This window comes from Aulonocara sp. 'chitande type north' Nkhata Bay, linkage group LG3 (assembly GCF_057382095.1).
Source record: "Aulonocara sp. 'chitande type north' Nkhata Bay isolate Kocher_YH1m ecotype deep benthic linkage group LG3, A_spYH_male_GT1.1, whole genome shotgun sequence".
Lineage (NCBI taxonomy): Eukaryota > Metazoa > Chordata > Actinopteri > Cichliformes > Cichlidae > Aulonocara > Aulonocara sp. 'chitande type north' Nkhata Bay.
The window spans coordinates 54,616,546-54,634,403 of NC_141346.1; the positions used below are offsets into that span (position 1 = coordinate 54,616,546).

General features: G+C 37.0%; 1 protein-coding gene across 3 annotated transcripts in view; it reads left to right on the forward strand.

Moving 5' to 3' along the window:
• Window positions 1-17,858, forward strand: part of sorcs2 (sortilin-related VPS10 domain containing receptor 2) — a 387,669-nt gene that overhangs the window by 290,763 nt on the left and 79,048 nt on the right. For all 3 annotated transcript variants that reach the window (XM_086285286.1, XM_086285287.1, XM_086285288.1), the window contains exons 4-5: window positions 11,371-11,535; window positions 14,396-14,469. In XM_086285286.1, the coding sequence (XP_086141412.1) occupies window positions 11,371-11,535; window positions 14,396-14,469 (239 nt within the window). The remainder of the gene's footprint in view (window positions 1-11,370; window positions 11,536-14,395; window positions 14,470-17,858) is intronic.

Here is a 17,858-nt window from a genome sequence, read left to right on the forward strand (position 1 = left end):
AAGTTTATTAGATTGATCAGTATTGCTGAACTATGAAATATTTTTTTTGTATACAGGTATAACAGAATAGCTTTAGTGTAGTTGTTGTTTTAAACTTGAGTATGAACTTGCAGACTTGCAAAATGCAGCAAGATATTTAAAAAACAGTTTTGTTGATTAAAAAACACTATATCGGATTCATATCGGTATCGGCAGATATCCAAATTTATGATATCGGTATCGGTATCGGACATAAAAAAGTGGTATCGTGCCATCTCTAATTTAAAGTGTAACAAAAATGCAAAAAATAAAGAAATCAGGAAAATACTTTTGACAGGACTCTATGCGTGTGTAGGTGGTTGGCATCTGAATGGCAGTCATCAGTAACAGAAGTCTTTCAGGTGTGGAATACAGTGAAGACCTCTCTCTCTCTCACAGCTTCAGGCAGGAAGGAGTTTTTTCACTTTATGTAATTAAGTCTAGAATAATTGCTCAGAGGTTCCTCTCCTCCCTCTCGCTCTCTTTTCTTCTTTTTACTTGACAGAGGAATGTAATTAAAAAAGGAGAGAGAGCTTTCCTGAGGTTTGATCATTGTCTCCAACTTCTAATGGAGAGCTTAGACCTGCTGTCTATCATCAACAGTGAGTCAGGGAGAAGAAGGCGATACTGGGAGAACACTAAAGGTACACGAATCCAAAAGTGAGGAGGAAAATTACATAGAAAGACAGGAAACAGCTGAGGTAAAAAGAGCATCATGCAGTCAGAGAAAATATAAAAAGAAGAGAAATGTAATGGCGCTGAGACAATGGTGTTTTCAAATCAGTTAAAATTTCTAACAATGAATGCCTTTTTAAGTTAGGCTTCTTTTTTCACTCTGATGTAGTCTGAAGTGAGTTTCTGAAGGAAAATGATAAATGTCAGGGATTTACCTCAATCTGCCAATGCAGAACTTGTTCTTTGATAACTGATTGATAAAGAATGAGTAAACCATTATAAAGCAATTAGTCATGTTTGAAATCCTTTATGAAGGGGGACTTTTTGCAAATTGGAGGAATAAATGTATCCATGCAGGTTATATAATATATATCCTCAACAATTCCCCTCAGTATCGCCGCCATCGGACAGAAGTGAGCTTCGCTGACTCATCAACTCATATCAGACTGCTTTCATTAAGTTGTACAGCTCACTCCAGAGTAAATACACATGGACACCAGCTGAGTTAAACAACAGGCTGACATCCTACACTCATTACAGATGAAGGTCGCCAGAGTTGTTTGTAGTACAGCAGCCAGTGCTGCTAGGATTATGTCTTCAATTGTGAGAACTAAGAAAACAAAATTCATATGACTGGAATCTGCAATCTCCTGACATCTGTTGATGAGATTTTACACAGTCTACCTATAATTTGACCAAATGAAAATGTCTTGTATGTTGTCTACAAAACCTTGAATGATATTATATTGGTCTTGAGTGGGGATTTGAAGGATGTGAAACTACTGTTTCCATGCCCAACACTGAAGTTTCTCTCTTGCTTTAAGATTCAGTTGCTGGAGTCAGCCTATTTAAATGTTTTTTAGATAATATGTGTTCACTTCAGAGCTGTACAAAGATAAAGGCAAATATAGATCCTGCATTCTGAGACAATGATGGCTATGAGGGAGTAGGAGGCAGAATACTGAGTCTTTGCCTATTGTTTTGCCAAACTAATGATTCACACCTATTATGCATCTAATTTGTAGGTAAATTTTCAGACATATTCATACTAGCAAACATAGCTGGACTGGCCATCGGGCATACCGGGCAAGGTGATTTTTCGTTTTTATGGGCCGATGATTTTTTTTATTTATTTATTTTTATAACAGTATAAACAATGAAAGGTGGTGGATTGGCCTGATGCTGGCAGATGTGTAAAAATAACTCAGTTGTTTGGTGGCTATGGCGGAGCTGCCACAAGAGGCCAGGTGGATGAGGGAAAGGTGAGGCAGGAGGAGAGACCCGAGGCAGCCGCCAGTCCGAGTGTCAGGTGAGCTGAACTTCAGGTAAGAAGTTATGGCCTGCAGTCTATCTGGGTCAGATATAAACCAAGTTTAGGTGGAGTTTATTTTCGTTGTGCTGACTTTTTGCCGTCAGTTACAATAACTCGTACTGCGTACTAGCTAGCATGACGGAGTCACGAGCAGTTGTCCAAGCAGTTCACTACATATCGTACTGTGTATGACTGTGTACGTGACAAATAAAATTTGAATTTGAATTTGAATTTGAGTTTCTACAGCTGGGTGGGTGCTATGTTACTGATAGTGAACTTTATTTTATTGATAAGGTTAGTTAGTAGAGTTGCCAACCGACCCCTAAAAAACGGAATCGTCCCGTATTCAGAGAAAATATTACGCGTTTCGTATTGAGGCTGAAAAGGAACGCAGTTTGTCCCGTGCTTCAGCTAGAATGGAAAAAGACACAAAGCTGGAGTTTTTCTCTGTCTTTACGTTGTCAGCTGTCTCTTCTTCTCTCAGTCAATCGTGAAACTGATCAATGATCAGCTGATCGGCTTTTCTCTCGTGTTTGTTTATCCCACTTTGCGCCACAAAGAGGAAACCAGCGTTTGTCGTGCTAAACAACAGCAAAGACATACTTTTCTTTCTTATTCTCATTTAAAATATCTAGCTTTTATTAAATAATTATCTGAATCTTACAACCAAAGTTTTTATCTGATGTACAACGTATAGAAATCATACATATACCATCAAAACAGTGTACATCACTGTCACAACAGTGTTTGTTTTCATTCAAAGGCTTTATGATTTTTCCTATAATACCTGGTGGGCCGGTCTCTAGTCAAAGTTTTTTGTCCCAGTCCAGCCCTGCTAGCAAAAGCTGCTGTAGAACAGAAAAAAGAAAAAAAAATCACACAAAAAGGGAGAAGAGTATATCAAGGCCTATGTCAGTCCCAATCTCTGTGCTCTGGGAGGCTTCAAATGGAGGGAGAAGCTACAGGGCTGAATCTGGGACAGGCCCCACACGAAACAAACCCACATCATTCTGCACTGTATCTACCCGTGTCAATCTCAGAGTTACCACACACTTACTGGAATTGCCACTTTCTTTTTCGTTTTAATTGTGAAATATTATTTAATGACATGACAACAAGCAAGCAAAGCTGAGCAATTAAAAAAATGTATCTTTGACAGCCATTTCAAAAAATCTTTTTAAAATGGTTAGAGGTAGGATTACACCTGGTTCTGCATGAAAATTACATCTCACGTCATGTCAGTTTAAACTTTTGGTGTGCATTTCACACAGTTTGCACATAATTAAATAGACAGTATTATAAAGTATAAACAGTGGTTATTTAAGCCAGCAGTGAGTGGATCAAATGTTTTCTTAGGTGGGCACACTGATAAAGTACACATTGATCAAATCAAATAGAAACATAGTTTTAACTGTGTTAACATCCATGAATTATGGTATATATGACAGTAAGCTTGTCTCTAAAACTTCTTTTTTAAAAATATTTTTATATATTAATGCATGTCTGCATCAATGAATGAATAGAGAGAAATATACATAAATTATGAGCAAATGTGGGTTAAATGGAAAAGAACTGCTTCTTCTGCTTTTCTACTCTCCCGGAGCATTCAAAGTGCTGTATACAACATGCCTCATTCACACCCACTCATACAATGTACAGAAGGAACTGTACTTAAGTGCAATCTAAGCATTCACACACATTCACACTCCAGTGGATGCATCGGAGAGCAACTTGGGGTTAGTATCTTGCCCAAGAGTACTTGGCATGCAGACTGGGGAAGCCAAGGATCGAACCACCAACCTTCCAGTCGGTAGCTGATCTGCTCTACCACCTGAGCCACAGCCACCCCATAAGTAAAATCATAAATCAACTCCCCATAAGGAGTAAAATCAGTATTGACCTGCATCATGAATCTGACAGACTGGGAATCCACAGTGTTGGACAGCAGCTTCAGACGGTAGTCCTTGTTCTTGTCTGACCCACCAATACTGTGAGTTGGTGGGTCAGCACCCTAACTGGAACCTGCAGCAACAGGTTCAAGTGTCTGTATGCTGAACTCACAAGGACTAGCATTACAAACTGTAGCATGAGACAGTAGACTTTAAGTACATTTGCATGATGAGAAAATCAATTAATATAAATCTGATGTCTCTTTTACTAATTATCACCAGTGTTCAGGTCATCACTGGAAAGAAATTACTATAGTACACTTTACTTGTTCCACACACCAATGCACATCCCTGCATTGGACAGAGGACAGACATACAAAACCACCAACACAACACAGCTGAAAAAGCCCAAGGAGACTTCAAAGTGATCGCCACAGTTATTCTGCTCTTGAATCATGTACAGAGAGAAATGGAGGCTACAATGTTCCCAGCATGACTACTCATTACTATCTTTGTTAGCTGCTGAAGAGTAGGCCAAGCTGCTTGGCTAGTGTTAGCATACACTTAACTTTAACATCATTCTGGGTTCTTGGATAGCTTTGCATTAGCTTGAGACTGTACAGATGTTTTTGCACAATAAAAATAAAAGTAATGTTCATCTCCACTCCACTTAAAAGATGTAGACTGTTGCACCACTGTCCTCCCTCCAGCACATGAACTGAAAAGGACTGAAGATAGGGCTAGTGTTCAGCAAAAACACGTTACATTACTGCGTTACTAAAAAATGTATTGTGATTAAAGTAATGCATTACTTACTAATGCATTACTTTAATCACATTATTTGTCACTGTATTAAAAAAAAACGTGGGTGTGTTTCCTGTCACATTTACAGCCCCTGCCAGCCTCTCAATATTATTTTTTCAGTGCATTAGGTTGTAAAGTTTGGTATAAAGAATATGCATTTGAACTTCATGCTCTTCAACTACTGGTCCTCTCAGACTGGTGATTTTCCACACCCTCAGTGTGTGTGTGTGTGTGTGTGTGTGTGTTTTCATCTAAACTCAAGCCAAGATGTGGGACTTTGCTGAAACTGGTCACCTCCATTGTAACACAAATGGAGCTGCCTGGGAGGAAGCTAATGGACTGTCGGACTGTCACACTGTCGCAAAGCTGGCCAAAAAACACACTGCCAGACCTCTCACACCTCTATCTCTGACACCTCTGACAATGTGTTGTTCATGTTTGGCTTTCTGATTCCCCATTCTAACCACTTCTCACCTCACCTTAGAGAAGTGCAGGGACAAAAATGCTGGAAAGAGTCAAGACTGGCTTCTGAGCAAGAGGCTTTTGCTAAGTCTTTAAATTTGAAACTGATTGTACTGGGAATGAATATTGAAGTAATACAATATCCATTCAACATTATGGATTAACCTGCTTGAGGATTGATTGAAAATATTGACAAAGTTGAAACCACACTTAAACTAGTGGAATTACCACAGTGGAAGATATTATAAAAGTGAATATAAGACCAAATAGTATCATAAAAATCGTTTTTGCTCCTCTAACTCAATAAGAAATGTCATAGTTGTTATTGGGTTTAGACAGAAGTGGAGTTTGATGCTACAATCTTGACCTCGGGCAAAACAGTCTCAACTCAAGGTCATTTCATAGCTTGTTGCTGAGTTACTGAGATTGGAGTCAAAAACAGTTTTTTAAGGTAACATTGCTTTTTCAGTCTTCTAGAAAGTTAAAAATGTTCGAAATGATCAAACAGACATACAATACTCTCAAACTTTCAAACTACTCTAGGCTTTAAAATGAGCCTCTCATATTCTTTGTCCTAATCCTCCACAAAAAGAACATTATTATAGGTATTCAGGCACTATATGCCCTGCTAATTCATTCAAATGAAATGGCTGTTTGGTCCTTATGCAAACCACTTCAGCAAGATGACCTTGATTTCACACTCTGTCCAAATAGCATGACTATATTTTGATATGACAAGAACTACCTGAAGAGGATTTGTTTCATTGGTGATATGAAACAATCCTGAAATACACTGCAAACAAATCTTAAACTAAGATGGTACAACAGAGATGTGCAGTACTTCAGGTAGGGCACGAGGGAGACTCATGTCATAAATAAAAGGTGGTTGTCTGATCAAAACTTCCATCCATCCTTGTTTAGTTTAATAACCACAACAAGACTAAAGGGAGGGACTAACTGAGCATCTTCTGAAACTTGTTATGCTGTCTGGTGATATCCTCTTGCCTCCCATGCTGCGTTCCCCTCCCAGGTCTTCCTAACAGACCATGGCTCAGTAAGCTGTGGTCACATGGGGCCCTCTCTCCCAGTGGAAGCTAGAACTCAAGCAATTTATATATGTAATTGAGTGGAAAGGAACTGTACCAGGAACTGCACTAGTATGCCTGTGTATGGGTATGTTTATGTGTGTTGACCCAGATGTCAATAACAAAGAAACATTCTGATTTATACGACTAGGTCCTAACTAATTAGGTTTATCTTCTTTTATATCTGTCTGTCACTCATTGCTGAAATCTGGGAAGGTTCACTTACAGTTTTCCAAAACATGGCTACATGGCAGGCCATTGAATCTTTCCTACGAGTTCATAACAAAGTTACGAGAAACAAAAATGTATTGTGAATTATAGATAGCAGGCTGAATATAAGGATAACAAGACTACTGAAAGCTATTTTTGAGATAATTACCTTGAACATGGCGTGGAGTTCTTCATTGATTTATTACTTTCACAAATAATATTTGCAAAATAACAATTCAAACGGTATCCTTCATCGACTTCTCTCATTTTTCTGTGCACATGTACAGTAAGTACACAATTCATTTGCATAGGTGTGCATTTGTGCCGGTGTGCTTGTATCGTGCAAAAGCTTTCTCCATTCTCAAGACTTGAGGTTTTCATCAGCCATATCAGCCTGCAGCCATAAAACCCTTCAGCTGTTCAAAGATGTGTCATGCAAAACAAATGCACATTCTCATTCTTCTCTGGGCATAGACCTTCATGTTGTTCATGTTCCAACTGCACACCAGCACTCTTTTATAAGCTGTTTTAAGCTGCCAAGAAGATTGTGCTGCTTTATAATTGACAGCAGGAACTGATCATTGTTGACACACATCAGAGAGTATCAGCTCTATAATCTGAGCAACTGTGATCGAAAGATTATCAAACATCGCATAGATTACGTAAGCCGTTTTGCAGATTAAAAAGAGCTGAGTTTTGTTCCTATAAGTCCCCTTAATGTGTCACACCCCAGAAGTCTCCACAGCAGACACAGGAAGTTTAGAGTCTGCTTTTATCTGCCATGCACAATAGGAGCACTGTGCTTTGCTAAGCTTGAGCTATTACTCGGAGGAAATCGTTATGAAGGAAGAATGTATCAAAGTCCTTTGATTGTGGAGGATCATAACTTGTGCGAAAGGAATTGTCTGTCTGCCCTCCCCCGATCCCATTTTTTTGAAGCCTCACTGAAAAGTTCACCTTCTTATCTGTCAGTTGGTTAGTCAAGCTCAGTTTCAACTCTGTAAAGATTTGAAGGCATTCCTCCGAGCCTACAGTTTGACAAGACTGCCACTTGTTGGTAAGTCAGGTTACTGCGCCATGAGGATGAGTGCATCAGTGGCACACTCATCTTTTACAAACTCCTACATTATTTTCTGTGGTTTCTGTGGTGAATAATAAAAGATAAAACAATTTTAAGATTCGTTTTAGCAATTTTGTCCCATTTTGAGTTTCCCAGGTTGAAACCCAATAAGGGAACAATGCATGAATATGGAGGGGTTACAAGACGTTTAAGTACCACATAAAATGCACAACTCACAATAGTGCATAGAATAGAAAAGGTTTATTTTTTTGGCTAAGGTTTTGAATTTAATTTTAAACTCCTTTCACCTAAGGTCTCAAAAAGACCAGTACAATCAAATGGAACTGCAAAGATTTCTCAAGTGATTTAGTAATACACTTTAAGCTTAGAAATATCTCAACTTGGAGTCCTCAGTGTGTAAATGGTAATGGTAAATGGACTTGTTCTTATATAGCGCTTTTCTACTCTGTCTGAGCACTCAAAGCGCTGTGTGTGTCTCCTACTAGATTTCAAAAACGCTCTCATTCTGTTTCTAGTCCCATGATGCAATTGAGCAGCATTTCCCCTCCTCAGCCTGACTACTAACAGCCCACACCTCCTGTGCAAACAGATACTTTCAGTTAAACAGTGTGTTTTCATTTAAATCTCTGATGACAAAAAAAAAGATAATCTGATGGCATCAAGGTTAGTCAAAAGCTTCCATAGGCTTAGTAGTGGACATTGTGACAAAGCAAGCAAACAAATTTAAAGACTGAATGAAAAGCATTTCATAAAAAACGAATAATTAAAAATACTATCTAAAAGTATAATTGTGTTTAGCTTCGTTGCATGATGATCTGTGTTTCACTGTCGCTAAAACTACAGAAATCTAGTTACAAATGCAAACACATCAAGAGCATGACCTTTGTGGTAGTACAGATTTTTATTGTTTATTTATTTGTAACTTTTTTTTTGTTTTTTGCTAAGCTTATAGTACTCAGTACCTCTGAGTAGCGAGTTTCAGGTTGTTTTGGGTGAGATTATGCAACTTCACCAACTGACACAATCATATTCATAAGATCCGGTGCACCTTTATGCTTCTTTTTCAAGCATTTGTCATCTCATTTGTCTCCATTTGTTGATATGATGTCTATATGTGAGGTGGGACTGTGTACGTGTGTGTCCTGAGGATGTTCAGTGTTTGTCTTAGCTTAACTAGGTTAAACCGAGTGATATCCTTTAAATGATGACATGTTGGCACAGGAGGGCTGACCGATTGATGGACCTGCCCCACAGGGACATGAGGCAAAAGTGTGTGCCAAAACAGCTGTCATCAGGCTTTATACCATAGAAGCCAAAAGACTTTGTAAACACATGTAAATATGAGATTGGGAGTGGTCATTTTGGTAGAAATTAAGGATAGTAATTGTTTGCTGACTTCCTACATCCACAGGGTGAACTTGAGCTTTTCAGTGGAGCTTTTTAGCTGTAAACAACAAATACACTGAGCAAATCCCAGCTGACATTTTCTAAATTAACTGTATTATAAGAAATAAAGTCTTCTTTCCTGCTGTTCTAACATCATCATTCTACTCCTCTTCCTTGTTGACCATGCTCTGCCTGCAAAACAAACACCAAGCTTTTAATTGACTGTGGTGCTAACGGAAGTTACACCCAACTCACACACAGTTCTCAAGTATCAACCCAGAAAGATGTGTTATTCTACACACACTCCTTAATTGAAGTCATGATGAGAATCCTAATAGGGGTTGTGTGTGTGTGCGTGTGTACCTGTTTAGACATTTTTCTGGGGACCAACAGCCCTGAAGGGGACCAAAATCTCAGTCCCCTCAAGTTTTAGCGTCAGGTTTACAATTAGGTTATGGTTATAGGTTTAGTCTCCAAAAGTTGATTCTGTTCATCCGGACCTAGCGTTTTTGTGGGAGAAAAGTTGAGCATGCATCAAGAAGTTATAGGTTTAGGGTAAGGGCTTTTGTGATATTGAAGCTGTTCTGATGACTATAAAAAGAAATGACAGGTGAAGATTTGCCAGAAATGTGTTCAGAAAATAGGCATACATAATACAAATCACTGAACACATTAAATATGGACAAAAAATAAAATAGCACAGTGTTAGTTTAGCTATAAAAGTAGTAATGATTTTTTTCTTTTTCTAGAAACGGACAGTATAAAAGATGGACATAGCCACTGGTTTTACACCAGCTTTGTGTTTCTTTAGATAAAAACAAAACAGAGGTTGGATTAAAGGATAATAAAAGAAAAGATCGACAGCAAGGACAAAGAGGAAATACTACTGGAGTAGATTTCTGTGAACATGAGCAATGCTCTTCTAGAAGCAAATATGTAACCTGAAATTTCCAGGTTATTCCCTACCTGCTTTGATAGGGAGACAGAAATCTCTCAAGTACTCTCTCAAGATTTTGTGTAATCACTGCCCTAAAGAGCTTTAAACTTGTACAGTATACTTTTTTATTTTATTTGATCTTTTTGGGGTTTTTTTGGCTTCCTGCTGAAAAAAACCCATCCTTCCTGCTGTTTTTTGTTTTCTGGCGATTTAAAGGAACCATTCGATTTCTGAGTTTAGGTCTAGTTGTCAAAGCATCAAGTGTGTGGATGCTCTCCAGCAGGTGTGACTGATTTTTGACCAAAGAGATCGATGGACTGGTTATTCAAAAATTACTAAAAGTATCTTCTGTAACACAAGGCCCTGAAAGAAATCCAGATCAGGCAGATAACCCATAAGTTTCTTGGCCTACTGGGACACTGAAGTGAACATTATTAAAACTGTGCTTTCCCCGCTTTGATGAGCCAAACATGCTGTGTAAGAGGCATTTATTACAGGTTTGTGTAATAAATTTACCCAAGTATAAGCATACAAATATGAAGCTTTTCTTTTCTAATACTAAAGTACTGAACTCCCTCTAGAAGGAGCTACTGTAACCTTTGAAAACACTATTAAATATACCATTGAATACAAATTGCTTTCGGCAAGGTTGAATATTAAGGTTATTTTGGAAGTGAAGGAGGAATATAGGCATTAAAAAGGGATTTTTTTCTTTCTTTGTACGTGGACAAAAGCATGCAGTCTTAAAATAAGAATTAAAAGCATTGGAAGTACCTTGACAATTTCCTATGAGTTGATTTATTTGTTTGCTCAATTGTTTCTGCCCACACATAATACTTATTTTTTTAAATAGCCATTACATGTTGAATATCCCTTTCATTAAAATTATATCTCTAGTTTGCATCCATTAATCTTTGCTGAAACATTTGTTAAGTAACAATACAGCTAGTTACTTTATTGCATTTCTCTGACTGAGGACACTTTTTATAAGGAGTTGCTGTAAACAACCAAAAACCCTCATGGGATAGCTTCCCACCTCTCACGCACTGTTAATGAACATGACTGGTTCATTAGTTCCTATCGATTTCCCCTATTGAGACACTTATTGCAAGTGTCTGGGACATAATTGTGATTGGTGGGTTGGCAGTTCCTGGTGTCCCCTGTATTTAATGTTTTCACTTTATGAGCTATAAAAGTCTGAATAGATAATCAATAGAGTGTTGCCATGGTTTAAGCCGCCTGTAAGGTTGATGGAAAGTTTTTCTGTTCCAGAGGATGGCCTTGAATGAATGTGCATGCATGGAAGTGAATGCATTCATATTTATCAGGTTTTCAGTGCATGCAGGTGAATTAACATGGACAAGTACTGATATGAGGAGGATATTTTCAACAGACTGCTGACTTAGCACCAAATATGTTGCAGGATGCTTTGGACCGTATCACCTGTGACCTTCTTTTTTCTTCTTTTTCTTTCTTTTCTTCTTCGCTGTTCTCTCTATCATCTCTTACAGGTAATTCTGGTGGGTTCCTCTATAAATGAACGAGATCAAATGCTGTTTATCAGCACAGATGAAGGTTCCTCCTTCCAGCGGCAGTCCATCGACTTCACACCTGATACGCTCATCTTCCACCCCAAGGAAGAAGACAAGCTGCTGGCCTATTGCAAGGAGGGCAGGGTGGGTTGTAGACACAAACATAAAAGAAACTTTTGATTCTGTAGCTGAAATAAATGCACAAGGAGTTATCGTTGGTGTTACGTTACCAAATCTTTTGTCGTGCAGCAGCGCATTATATCTCAAGATTTACGACTAAACTCAGAAAAAAAACGTCATATGTTGTTTTTTCATACCACAGTAATGCTGTTCTGTAATTCTTGAATTAAAGTGAAATGAATTAAACAATAACCATATCCAAACACAGTGACGATATAGTAAGTGTAGTCACACTTGGCTTCTAGTTGGAAACCCTTTGGCAAGTTCTAAGAAGAAATAAAAACGTATATCATAAAACAATGTTTTTAATTATAAATAACCCACAAATCTATTTGTATATAGAAATCTGAATGTAAAACTTTTGCTTTAAATTTTATTTTTAAGGTAAAAGTTTAAATATGTATATTTATTACGTTGCTGTCAGATCTTGCACTGACTTTTCTCAGCAAACATCTAATGGCTGCAGTTATCCCTGTTTCTTGTCCACCTCTCCCTACCCCACTCATCCTTTCAAAGCGTTCCAATTTTCCATACATTCTATGCAGCACTCAGCGAATGACTAGACATTCAGCAATGACCTTATGGGGCTTACTGTCCTTGTGGATTGCCCAGTGAAGGTCATCTGGACAATTGTCAAGTCAGCAGCCTCGAATGTAGTTGCTTGCACTCGACTAGACTGAGATACACACATAATTTACTCAAATTTAGAAGGAAATATTAAGTCGAGATAATCCATTATCTCACATACTTTTTAATTTTGAACAGCAAAACCCATAATCACCCAAATTAAAACAAAACAGGCATATAAAGACAAACATTTCACTTCATGTGCAATTAATATAGATTAATATCGATTTTATGTAAAACCTTTTCATTATATATATTTTTAGTTTCACTATCATTAAAAGCACTAACAGTAGACAGAAACAATTAAACTATGATGGAGGATCCTGAGGTGCTGGTTAATGACCGTCAATGCACACTTGTAGAGCACATAATAATTCAGCTGCATGGCTTTTTATGTTGTTTTTAATCCTGTTAATCCAGTTAATTGCTTTCATAGTTGTAACATGTCACTCCAGTCTGAGCCAACACGAAAGCCAGGGCATCGTATTGCTGTCCAATGAATTACTTATGTCTTTTTGCCGAGAGATGAGATGATTCAGTGGATAAGACATTCAAGCCTGCAGCAGTGTAGAGAACCTGCAAGATGAAAATAGTGTTGGTCAAAAATGCTGCTTTCTCATGTAGGTTAGAAACACTCAATCAACAGATTTATTAATAAGCAATGAGAGATGTTCATCTCACTGCATTTGACTGTTTTATAGCAGTAGCTTTAGTTAGGGGATCAAAGCAGAGCCAAGGAATTTAAAGATGTATCACTTGGGGACACATGTGGAATGGCCAATTCTGAGCAAAGCTAATGTTAACAGCTGATATGGTGATAACACAAAGGTAGTGCAAAGGTAGTATATCTGATCTGGCAGTGATATACAAAGGTCGGAAGCCCAAAGTGCAGATAGCGATATTTTTGTCGTAGAGAGCAAAGTATTTTATTTTATGTTATTATGTTAGCTGACTATAGTCGCCTATGTGGAAACAGCACAGCTATGTCTTGATGCATACTCAATCATACAGGTAAGGTATTCATCCAGGTAATCATCCAGGTACTTTTGGAGACAGCGCAGCTATATTTCACGTTGTTGTCTACCACCACACCTGGGTAATTCACCAATCATACACTAAAAATATTGAATTAAAGGGCAGTTTGTTTTCATATGGTATCAGTATGGTTTAGTTTAGTTTATCTGCCACAGTCTTTGTACTTATCTGTATATTATGAATTCATTTTTTTGGATAATACCTTTTTAAAAACTAATAAATTAACACTTTAACAATCTATCAAGATCAACAAAATGTAATTTCATTTTGTTTTGTTGCACAAACCACCAAACAACTACTTGTATTCATCAAAGTCCTTATTTTTTGCACCGACTGAATTAACATCATCATCATCATCATCAACTTTATTTATAAAGCACTTTAAAACAACCACAGCTGACACAAAGTGCTGTACATTTAATTAAGTAATTAAAACCCAATGTAAAAAGTGGTGTTTGGGCTTAAATAAAAAGACCCTGAAAACCAAAATGGAAATGAAGCTCAAGATATTTAAGTAGGTGAGACATAAGTTTGAATAGTTAATAAGCTTGAATTGGCTCAACTCCTCCTCCACTTCAATAATTTACACATAATTAAGCAAGAAATTCAATTAGGTTTTAATCTGTTCCATATGGGCAGGCTGCAGATGGAAATGAGGAATCCATTCAAACAGAACAAAAAAAATCATTTAGCTGGAGAATGATGTGAGGATCATTTTCAAATTACGGTTTGTGAGGGCAGACACATATTTACATCAAGGTCAACCTTCATTTCTCTTTTTCACAGCGACAAAAGAATGTGCTTTAGGATTAGCTTGTTGTCACTGATTACATTTATTTTCCGATGACCATGAGTGAGATAGGCAGGAGCTGAGCAGAATGAGAAGGTGCAAGTGTTGTTTGTGTGTGTGTGTGTCAGCTAATACACACTCAATGCACACACCTTGTCACGCTGACACACACGGCTGCCAAACCTGTTATGATTAATATGTGAGCTCAGTTTTAATGTATGAAATGTAGTAAATTGATTGGATGAATAATTTTCTATAGTGACCTCCATTGTAAAATAAACAGCTGGCAATAATCTGGAGATACATTATGCTACATGGAAATTGTGCTTTTTTCTGTCTAATTGTGTGGGGTTTTTTGTTTTTTTTGTCCAGCTCTTTGCTTCAGCAGATCTGGGCCGCAAGTGGACATTACTGCAGGAGAGAGTGACAAAGGACAGAGTTTTCTGGTCAGTCTAACTTAATTTTATAACATTTGATGGATAAGATGCCAAGAATGCAGCTGTGTTTGTATCACAGCTGGGGCCAGCATTACTAAGCAAGTTCATGATACCCAGGATATCTTATTTCGAGTCACTTATTCAAACAACAGCAACATCAGTAACTGAAGGTGGATCAGTCAACCCAGATTCTTCTTTTTGAGTCTGGTCACATAAAACTGTGCAATTTGATTAATCATAGACACGGACTAGTCTACTTGCAGCAAAGCAGTATAATTTACAAATGAAGAGACTATATTAAAAATATTGAAAGATGTTAAACAGATAATACATCTGCAAGTTGGTACATAAGAATGTGTGATTTAAAAAGAAGGGAATGCCGTTGTTCCCTAAGAATCTCCATTTCTTATTGATGCTTGTCAGATAAAGACAAATACTATCTCTAGAACTACACTCCTTTCTACTACCTAAATACTGAAGTTCTAGGGATTTTGTTGGAAAGAACTGATTGGTAATTATGTTGTGGTTTTGTATATGTTCGTGTCTTTTCTAAAGGATAACATGCACCAGAGCATATTAGGCCTGCAGCATATCTTACCATGGCGGTGTACCCATTAAGAAGATAACCTTTGTGTTTACCCTGAAAACCAAAGGATAAACCTGACAGTACCACACTTGCCTGACTCAGTCTCTAGGTTTGCTCTACAGGCCTCTGATAACTTCTTCACTGATATATAGTTTTAGAAACTGTGAGAATTAAGGTTGCAACCAAACAGAAAATTTTCTGTTTCTTTATGCAAAGATGATTAATACTGGTTCTTGAACATATGTCAGTGTTTTGCAAGGATCCCGATAAGTTAAGGAAGAGAGGAATGAAAATACAAGTACAAGGACTTTATTTTGAATTTACTTTGAGATGGGTGTTGAAGGCTATAATAAACACAGACGAAAAGAAAATTTGAACTGCTTAAGGTTATTTCAGTTCACTTAAGTTCAATTTAGTACCAAATCACAATAACAGTCACATTGTAAGGTAAGAAGCCTACATTATTCTGGAGAAAACCTCAACAATCAAGCAACCCCTAGACAAGTTTGCAGTTGTAGAAAGGACAACCTCTGGCAGAGCCAGGGCTCAGGGAATGCCAGGTTATCTATCAAAAAAAGTTAAAAAGTAGTTATATGGCTCCACTGGTATATAAATATGTGGGGAGAGTGAGAGCTGAATGGTGAAGAACTGCTTAGTTCATCGCATCAAGTCTCTTAGGACTTTGATCCTATAGCTACATAACGGGTCATATGTCTAGCCTTAACTGTTAGCTTTATCAAAAAGGAAAGTTTTCTTAAAAGTAGAGAGGCTGTATGTCTCATGAAAACAAACTGGAAGCTGGTTCCACAGGAAGGAGGCCTGCTGAAAGTTGAAGGCTCTATTTGAAGGATTTAACTGGGTGCCGCTGAAGAGAAGCTAATATTGGACAAGAATGAACTCGCTTTATCATCCCTGTCAGTACTCTGGCAACAGCATTTTGGATTAACTGGGGGCTTAGTGAACTTTAAGAATGACCTGATAACGATAAAAAACAATAGTCCAGCATAAAAATAATGAATGCAGATATAAGACAGAGATATCGTGCAGAAGAAAGAAACAAGTTCTACATAATTGTTTAATATGCACATTAGTCATAATGTGCATACATACTTACTCTGTATTCTGTAGAAAAAGATTGTGATCAATGATGATTTTATATATTTTTCCATAGCATTACATTTGAATTTAACAGTTCAATCTTTCAAATAACGGACAAATATTTGTGAAATCATGATACATTTGTGAATGTATTTTAACAATCTAAATATGCATATATGTACAGACAGATACATTTAGACAACAAGAAAATTATGTTTTATTACATTACAGTGATTTTACGTTAATTTACATTTAAAATGTGAAATCACAGTCCATTTATGTAAATTTAATGTGCATTATATATGACTTATCCTGGTATGGTAATGCCAACCAGATTCAGAATGCAATTAAACATATAATAACCTCAGTTTTGTCTGAATATTGGAAGGAAATTATGGGACATCCTTATGTCTTTAAAATATGCCAGTAGCCAAAGTATATGACTTGTGTCATCTGGCTTCGAAAATGAATCATACTGGGTATTATCTACGTAGCAATAAAAATGTATGCAGTGTTTTCTGATAATATTCTCTAAGGGACGCATGTATAATATAAAAAAGTATGGATCCCAGCACAGAACCCTGTGGAACTCCATGACAAACTTTGTGGAGAAGACTATCAGCTTACATGAACAAAATCTATCAGGTACATACAATTTAAACCATTGGAATGTATTTTCTTTAACAATTTTAACAGAGATTAACAGTTTAATCTAAATTTATGTTGAAAAATATTGTGAACAACAGTATCAAATGCTACAGAGTGACCTAACAGGACAAGCACAAAGACATGTCCTTTGTTTGAGTCCATGAGAATTTCATTCATTTCAGGTTTTAAATTATACACAATCCAATAAGAACCTATGGCGCCAGAATAGAAAGGTCTCTTTGAAAGTAGTAATACTCACTAAGCGTAGAACTGGGGGTTACATTAGTATAAAAATGAGAAGATGGGGCTTCGTAAAAAATTACACTTACTAACATTTTTAAAACTCACTAACTCTAATGGGCTACAGCTGCTCCACAGAAGTCAAATACTAGATTAGAAAACGTTAAGTATATGAATTATTACAATTGTTCCCTTAATTTTATATTTTGCCCTTCAGTTGAAGAAGAAATGACATCCACATCAGTTTATGTATAATTTAAATATGCCAACATAAGATGGTGATTGTGATGAACCTTATCCTGTTTACCTTGACAGATACATACTTACTCTGTATTCTGTAGAAAAAGATTGTGATCAATGATGATTTTATATATTTTTCCATAGCATTACATTTGAATTTAACAGTTCAATCTTTCAAATAACGGACAAATATTTGTGAAATCATGATACATTTGTGAATGTATTTTAACAATCTAAATATGCATATATGTACAGACAGATACATTTAGACAACAAGAAAATTATGTTTTATTACATTACAGTGATTTTACGTTAATTTACATTTAAAATGTGAAATCACAGTCCATTTATGTAAATTTAATGATATTCTAGAAGAACAGAACAAAACTGTAAAATACACAGTAAAATACTTTTATATTAGGATTTTTTTTACAGTGTAGGACTTTGCTCTTCTAGACAGAGATCTCAGTTGTTCCTGGATCTGCTGGAGCCACTTGCCCAGCTTGGGGTCCCGTTTACCACTGGGACCACTGTTACCTTTGCCCTCCACATCTTCTCGAGCTCTTCTCTGAGCCCTTAGTACTTC